This window comes from Zea mays, chromosome 4 (assembly GCF_902167145.1).
Source record: "Zea mays cultivar B73 chromosome 4, Zm-B73-REFERENCE-NAM-5.0, whole genome shotgun sequence".
NCBI classification, from domain to species: Eukaryota; Viridiplantae; Streptophyta; class Magnoliopsida; order Poales; family Poaceae; genus Zea; species Zea mays.
In genome coordinates, this window is record NC_050099.1 from 234,641,446 (window position 1) to 234,650,014 (window position 8,569).

At 41.0% G+C, this 8,569-nt stretch overlaps 1 protein-coding gene across 1 annotated transcript; it reads right to left on the reverse strand.

Annotated features, from left to right (window-relative positions):
• Positions 1-5,664: 5,664 nt before the first annotated feature.
• LOC100273026 (cytochrome b6-f complex iron-sulfur subunit) lies at positions 5,665-7,256 on the reverse strand. The gene is made up of 5 exons (NM_001147475.1): positions 7,163-7,256; positions 6,711-6,943; positions 6,444-6,561; positions 6,143-6,325; positions 5,665-6,028 (listed from the first exon to the last, which is right to left on the reverse strand). Exons 1-5 carry the CDS (start codon positions 7,205-7,207, stop codon positions 5,924-5,926), a joined length of 684 nt encoding a protein of 227 aa, NP_001140947.1. The 5' UTR covers positions 7,208-7,256; the 3' UTR covers positions 5,665-5,923.
• Positions 7,257-8,569: the final 1,313 nt, after the last annotated feature.

Below are 8,569 nucleotides of genomic sequence, written 5' to 3' on the forward strand. Positions count from 1 at the left end.
CCGTGTCCATAGACCATCATTATACCGTTATCAAAAGTGGATACAACCAACTCCTGACCTCGCGCGAGTGCTAGAAAAATCACTCGACTTCTACCGAGATCCTGATTTAGCATAGCAGCTACTCGACCTAGCATACTAGTATCCATCTCAAAAGGAATCCTGAGTTCATGCAACTAGGGTTTCAACCAACTCCTACACTTAAGTGCACGGTACAAGCCTACAAACATTAAGTGTAGTAAAATAGCATATATAAACGGTTATGCATAAAACCGGGGCTTGCCTTTAATTTAACACTTAGGTAGTGTTTGTTGGGGGAGGTGCTCGCTTGGCGAGCATCCACTGGTTAAGTATATCCTTCTCTGGGTCGTCCATCGACTGCACCTTGTGGTTGGCACCACATCACTTGCACGATCATCCTCTCTCGGTCCTAAATGAGATGCAAGATGCATATGTATGAATATGATGAAAAATACCACAAGATATACAAAGACATAGTAGCGAACTAACATTAATTTAGAAGACACCGTAAACCACCACACGTTAGCATTAGTTATCTACACGTCATCGGGCACACGTAGTCAATCATCACTGGAAAACAACAAACACTTCCTATAATTATCTATTGCAAACACGACATCATAAGTACAAGCATTCGCCACGTTCACTTTTATCATTCATTAGTTACTTATTATTAAACTAGTTAAGTACGCATAATTTACGATGACTTACACATAGATAGACTTAGTTAAGAAGGAATAGTTACTTAATCGGGTTTCACAATCATTCACAGCATTCTATTGCAAGCATACACCCCAGAGAACACACATGAGGAGATAGTTTAATCACAATTACACATTATACTACTTTAATGATATTGGTTACTTACTAGTATTAGCAGAAAGGCAAAGACAAGACATTATCATTTTGTTTCTCCGAACATATAACTGCATTGCTAAGAGTTGATTAAGCCAAGCTACTTATTAGACCTCAACAAAATTAGTTCACTAACTTAGTGAGACATGTACTACTTACCTGTATATAACTCAAATAATATTAGTCACTTTCATTATTACTCATGTTCAATTAAAACCAAAACAAGCAAGCAATCACTCAAGTCAAACACAATAGAGTAGAGCAATCAATCACTTCTAACACATTTAGGACAGTAGCACAACAGTTGTTTGTTTTAATCATAACTCTTCAAATATTAATCCAACAATAGCAAACTAGGACCTTCTGGAAATCTTAAAAAGTGCTCTACAACTTTGGTATTTTTACCTCGACAAGATTCAATAGTTAGCAAGGTCAAAAAGTGTTAACACGATAGCTCTGTCCAGATTTGGACAAATTCAGATTTGCGATTTCAAAATCCACAACTACAGGTTCAGACATCCAAACAAATTGATCCTAAACTTTCTGGAAAGGTAATAAAATTGTCTACATATCATTTATAAACATCTAAAGGTGATTCAATATTTAACTAAGGACAAAAGACACTAGAAGGTTTTGCTGTCCAGAACTGGACAGATTCAGTCTTCACACCTTAAACATTCATAACTAAATCTTCAGATCACCAAAAAGAGTGATCCAAGACTTTTTTGGAAAGCTTAGAAAAAGTACTACTTAACTTTTATAATCATCAAGAATTGATTCTATGTTTAACCAAATCAAACAATTCAGTTTTCGAAATCTGTTCTGACAATGGACAGAACACAACAACCAGTTTGTAAAATTCATAACTCTTAAACTGTCAGGCCTATGGTTGTGAAATTTTAACACAACCAAGATAAGAAAAGCATCTACAACTTTCTTATAACAACCATGAACATATTGTAATATTAAATTAGACAAACAATGTAGTTTCTGAAATCTATATAGAATTTGGGCAGATTCAGTTACTGAATTTGTGAAAAGCACAACTTCTAAATGATCAGACGTATGACTGTCAAATTTTAACACAAGTAAGATAATAATGTTATCTACAACTTTCTTGTGACCACCAATAACTGATTTCGAAATTAACTTAAGCAACCATTGCAATCTCTAAAATCTGTTCAGAATTTTGACAGATTCAGGTGTTGGACTTGTGAAAAGTATAGCTTCTAAACAATCAATTCTTAGCTCATGCATTTTTAGGACAAGCTACATACACAAGTAAACTACAACTTTTATATAGCACATATCTACAGAAAACACACTTTACTAGATTACTCACACAACTAAAACTGTACACGCAGGAAATTCAGCTTGCGGTCAAAATAGCACTTAGCTCAAGCACCAAACAAAATCATGAAGGGATAGTGCCAAATTCTCAAGTTTAAACCATTGTGATTTAGTTATCAAGTTTCAATTTATATGAAGACACTTAATCATTTCAAGAAACATGCACGCTTTTGTTTACTTCTAATTTGTCTCTAATTCTTATTATAATTATAAAACATGTGTCATTTTAGCACCATATGAAACTATCAAATTTGGGGCTGTAATTTTTATGAGGTATAGGTAATAACAAATAATGATCAATGTATAAATTTCACATGCCCAGATTTTATATTTTATTTACTACAAAAATAACAATTTGTTAATGCAATAAAGCATGTGAGAGCAAGTTAATTCTAAAATTAATTATTTTCTGTGAATGCATGACCATATTAAGTTTTCTTAGCCTACTATAATGTCATGCAAGGACAGTGGAACACCATTTTTCATTTTTACATCTATACATTATTTTTAAATCATTTAAAACTACTTAATGTGCATTAGACAAGTTAAATCACTAACTTAATCATACATGCACCACAATTCATGAAATTTTTACCAGTCACTAAGCATCACACATAGGGTCTACTGTAAAAATTGCAATCCATTTGAAGCAATAGAGCTACAGATCCAAAAATAACAATCAAAACAATCATCTTTTTCCTATTTAACATGTTTTAATTAACACACCAAGAAAACAGTGAACAACCTATAAGTTTTATATTTTTCTTAGCTAGAGTATGACAACATCTAACTATCAAAACAAGTTTCATCATTTTTGGATTTTTAAAATTAAAACTGTGGAGAGAAGCAAGTTCATTTGTTTTCTAAACCTCTTTTCAAAAATGAATTTCTACAGCCAAAAGTTTCTACTAAAACATTCCAACTTATGTATCCACGACATAGAGAATTTCACAAGGATTCCAAAAAGTTCTCATTTAACATTTTACTATTTTTCTGCGGTTTTCTATGAATTTTCAAAGCTGCAGCACAAAATCTGGAAATAGATAGGGATGAAAACGGTCGGAAACGGTATTTATTCGGTAATTAGTTTTTTCTTTAATTGCGAATAAATAGGATATAGAATATACAATACAAATTCGTATTCTTGTTTTTAACATCCAACTTGTTAAGATTCATAAAAGGTAAACCTCAAATTCATCCTACATTTTATTAAATAATAGATATAAACTTCGGTATGGATTCGGAAACAAATTCGGTAATTTTTTCAACTTTTTGTGTTGTAGGGAGCAAATAATACATAAAACAACTTATATAATATTTTATTCATATTTATATTAATGTGCTAGATAACATAAGAAAAGATCAACATCAAATTTTATACATATCTATTTTAAAATATTAAATTTGTTTTAACAGTTCGGATTACCACTTTCATCCCTAGAAATAGAAACAGAAAAAGGGAAAAATCACCTTTGCGCTTCAGTCCCTGGAACAGGCCACGACTTTATTCCAGCAAACAGGTCCTTTTGGTACTATTGAAGTGGGTCACGGGATGCGCAGTTAGCCCCCTGCACTTGGTCAAATTTGAGCCCGCGGTCCATCCGTCTTCTACCTCCACGTATCTCCACGGGGAGAGCAAAATAGCCGGCCAGAGGCTCGCCGGCGGCAAGGGAAAGCGAGGGGACGTGGACCACGGCATCCCCAACATCCGCCATGCTCGGTGTCGGCTCTAGCCCGGCCAGAAACAGCTCGAGCAGACGCGACCACGGAGCTGCGAGCACAACAATGGTGGTTCGGGAGGGACCGGTTGGTAGGGGAGGAGAGGAGGGCTGAGAGGGGGCGAGTGCGGTCGTGGGAGTGCTGAGAAGAGCATGGTGTGGCTATAAAGCCGCGGGCATCACCACCATTGGAGGATAGGGGCGGTGGCCACTGTCACAGACTGACGACTTGCTGTTCACGCTGCCTTCCTGCAGCACACTGTCGAGCACGCATTGGATGACCGTTTTTGTCGTTTTCCCCTTGGAATCGGATCAAGGTCACTGCACAAAATATCTTCCTTGATGTATACTCTACAAATCTTGTACAAGACTTAAAGTGATTCGGGCACTGGTTAGAAAGTTATAGACCCACGAAAACTGGTTTGTCAGTGGGTTAGAAAACAGTGGAAACTCGTGAAAACTGAATGTCAAAGCATGTCAAACGGAATCGGATGAATGTCATCTTTTAATATGTTGTGCCCCTATTAGTTATTAACAACTTTTATATTTGGGGAAACTTGAGTTGTTCAACAAAAATTTGGGAACGCGAGACGTCGACCCGAACGATGCTGATTTCAGACTTAGAAGAATTCGAATTCAGAAATCAGATTTTTATTCTGTCTTGATGGCACTGTTTGAGATACTTAGAAATTGAATCAAGGCTTGGTTTAAATATAAAATTTGTTGTATAACACAGGTTCTACAATTTTTATTAAAGGTCAAACCTCATATCTTGAATATAAATAAAAGTTTCACTTTGGTCAAGGTAGCATCATTATAATGCTCTCAACTATATTTTTAAGGCAATCGGACTATTTTCTTGATATTTTCTTGGCATAAACCCTCAATAACTTTTGTTGTAGAGTTGATTTAGAGTGTTTTGGGAAAGTTGTCATAACTTGGTTGAATTTCTAAATTTGCTTTTATTTAATCGAGCAGTCTCAAGCAAGTATATGATTTATGTTTTCATGTGAGCATTTGGTTCAACCTTTGAGAAATCTTTAGAATACACTTGATAGATAGAGATGAATGATGATATATAGAAAACAAGTCGAGTTGCCTAAGAATTAATTAGAGGTTCGCACAAAGAGATCCTGTGGGAGAATGCGGATTCAGATTAAGTATTTGGACATAGACTGACTATCGAGAAAGCGGATTCGGACAGAGATTAGATAACATCACAATTGTCGAGAGTCTGAATAAATGAGTCTGGACGGGAGTTGCGAGACGAGATTGACTTTCGAATTTGTGTTTGCTTTAAGAAACAAAAGTTTTAACAGGCTCCAAATTTGGCTGTTCTTGAGATCGAATAATTCCAAACTTGGTGAAACATTCATGGGTAACTTGATGAATGGAGATAGATGTGATAAAGAGATAGAAATGTTCACTGAGCATCCGAGATTAGGATAAATCTCCCGACATAACGCGAAATAGACACCTGGGGTGTCACATTTTTCCTCCTCTTTCTCTTTTTGGTGATATCTTGTTGGATTTTAACTATAGCCTACCACAACTTGCTTGAGACTAAAAGGCTATGTTGATGTATAACTAGTAGAGGAGTTAACTAAAAACTTAGCATAAGTAGATCTAGATCAAGATCTAAAAACTTGTACATTCATTGAGGAAGAGAAATATTGACCAAGTAACTAGAAATTGGTGTGAGCCTACTACATAAAAGTCATTTCGGCAAAAAAAAAAGTCTAAATTGCTCTCCCTGCTGGTCACTTGATCAGCAGATGGCAGAGAAAGTCTATATTTGATTACAGCAGATTTCAGAGTGTTCAAAAGGTTATAGTGAAGAGATGACAAACAGCTGTGTTCTTGTTTCATGCAGTGTGTGTAATATATATAATTTGGAGGCAAGAGGCAAGTGAATTTGTAGCAACAACGCCCTCGGAGAAAGCCTATGAGTACTGAGCACCGCTTGTGTCGGATGATCCTCCTCATGCACTCCACCACGGGTCCTGGCCGGTCCTGAAGTCGGTCTCCACCCACGGGACGAAGAGGACCTTGCCGTCGTCGACGTCGGCGTGAACCAGGGCCAGCGACTGTTAATACAAGAGCAATATATCAATGCGAAACAGATCAGCTGGAGCTCAACAATCAGCTCCACTATCATAAGGAAGCTAGATCATCCATGAAATGGGTGCGTTTGTTTTTACCAGAGGCGCCGGTCCGCGGACCACCTTGCCCTGGTTGTTGTACTGGGATCCATGGCAGGGGCAGATGAACTTGTTCTCGGCGCCGTTCCACGGCACGACGCAGCCGAGGTGGGTGCACACGGCGTTGATCCCGTAGGTGGCCAGCGTCTTGTCCTGCTCCACCACCAGGTACGTGGGGTCACCCTGCACGCGCGGCGGCGGCGGCGCACGCAAACACGCCGGCCGTGAGCATCATCAACGCAACAGACACGCCTGCAGCGGCAGGTGACGACGACGATGGCGGGTGAGTACGTGACTGAACCTTGAGCCCCTGCGCGAGCGTGCGGTCGTTGGGACCGTGCGTGTTGAGCCACTCCTCCACCGTGATGTCGTTGCCCAGCTTGTCCTTGGCGTAGGTCCCGCCGCCGCCGTTCCCGGAGCTGCGTGCAAAATCGGCCGGCCGGCCGGGGTGCTATTCGTTAATAGTTGCTGCGCGGCCGGTAACACGTACACGTGTATACAGTGCGCCGCTAGCTAGCTGTTGATGCAAAGCAACGCGGTCGAGACGACGACGACGACGACGACTCACCCGGCGGGGACGAAGAAGGCGCCGTAGGGGACGACCATGCCGACGGTGGGCAGCGATATGGCGCCCAGGAGGAGGAGGTTCATCAGCTTCCGCTTCTCCATGTCGGGGACGCGGTCGGCGGGGATGCTGCTCGCCGCCTGGCACGTGATGCTCCGCTGGCTTGCGCGCTCCCGCCCCATCCCCAGGCCAAGCCCCTTCACTGGCTTGCCCAACGCAGCGCGGGACCGGCAGAGCTGCCATTGCAGGCAGAGGCATCAGTATATGCATGAAGAAACCATGTTATGCGATTCAGATGCAACTTTGGTGGGCGAGACTGAAGAACGCGCTGGTGGAAACTAGTGACACCATGGACAGACTCTGTTTCTCCTCGGCCCGCCGCCAAACACACGAGACAAGGGTCAATGCCAGGGGAGGTAGGCGCCCCGCGGCAGAAGAAGGAAGTTGCTGCTCACCTGGGTGGGGTTGGCGGCGGTCGAGAGCGCCGCGGAGGTCGCCATGGCCGCAGCAGGGAAGGAGCGGGCCAAGACGGCTGGTGTTCACTCACTGGCGTCCACTGGCTTGCGGATGAGCCGCCCGGGGCCTAGCCTAACTATATCTCTGCCCCGTGTGGCGAGGAAGGCGGCCGGTGATTGGTTGATGCGCAGCCACCGCCCACCGGACTGCGTCCACCACATGCACATGTCGAAGCTGCGGGCAGTGGCTGTGGCACGCGCCCGCGCTCTGCTTATGACGCGGTGTTTATCGGTAAACTATTCATTCAGTTCTTATAAAAAAATATACTTCCTGCCTCCTAAAATATAGTTCTTTCTAGCTTATTTTTTCTGTACACACTCATTTAAATGATAATGAATATAGACATACATACAAACTAAATTTATATATTACTTAAAGAATGTGTAATTAGTGTAACGAATTATACTTTGGATAGGATGGAATATATAATTGTTGGTCACTTGTTTTAAATTGTTATATGATATCAAAAACAAGGCAACACAAGTTAGAGGATTGAAACTTTCTTCGTCTAAGGGAGAAGGAATAAACGAAGGACACAGGCGAAGTAAGGATGTATAAAAGTGTGATTAAGGACGAAGCAAGCTAGTCACCTTGTATGCCTTGGCATTCTCTTATTTCACCCTTCTTATGAATTAAATGTACAAGCATACATTCGGTTTTACACAAAAAAACAACTAGAATGTACTTCGAAGGGTAAGAGAGATGAAGCTTGAAGCCCTCCAAAAGGAGCATTTATGCATGACACTGTTCATCTATTTATAGGGGAGAGGTACAGCTTTGTATGAAATTATAAGTATGCCCACAAAGTTAACAATTATGATTTACAAATATCATGGGGCATCAAAGTTTTTTCTCTCTTTCTTGCTGCACAAGTCTTCAACCTTTTCTCCTTCGTCGCTTCCGCACACGAAGCCTTTGGCACGCCGAAGCTGGTGACTTCAGTCTTCATCTTCGCCACCCTTCCTTATGTGCCTGAAATACATCTTTTTATGTCGAAGGTTAGCTATTTTGAGGATCTTCGGGCAACTAGGCCCCCAACAGTAGCCTCTTGCGGGATAAATTCATTTTTTCATAACGAGCTCGAAACACAAAAATATATCTAGTAGTCCTTGAGCTAAATGTCCGAAGAACACCTTCCCAAAGCTCGTTATGGAAAAGGTTAAATGAATACTTTGGTACAAATGAAGCCAAGCTCGTGTTCCACCAGACAGGGAGAAGGTGGGAAGGCCAACGTCCACGTGTGCAGATTTTTTTTCGCTGCTCGCGCCCTTTCGCACCCAATTCTCAGTATAAAAGCAGCGGAGCGGGTGTGAGTGAGTCACATTTACTGCCCTCACCCACTTTCT

Excerpts from the sequence above, each read along its gene's own strand:
- LOC100273026 (NM_001147475.1), bottom strand. The coding sequence starts at position 7,207 with ATGGCGACCTCCGCGGCGCTCTCGACCGCCGCCAACCCCACCCAG. Across the intron at positions 6,944-7,162 it reads CCGCCGCCAACCCCACCCAG|CTCTGCCGGTCCCGCGCTGC; the intron begins GTGAGCAGCAAC and ends CTGCAATGGCAG. Across the intron at positions 6,562-6,710 it reads GCCTTCTTCGTCCCCGCCGG|CTCCGGGAACGGCGGCGGCG; the intron begins GTGAGTCGTCGT and ends TTTTGCACGCAG.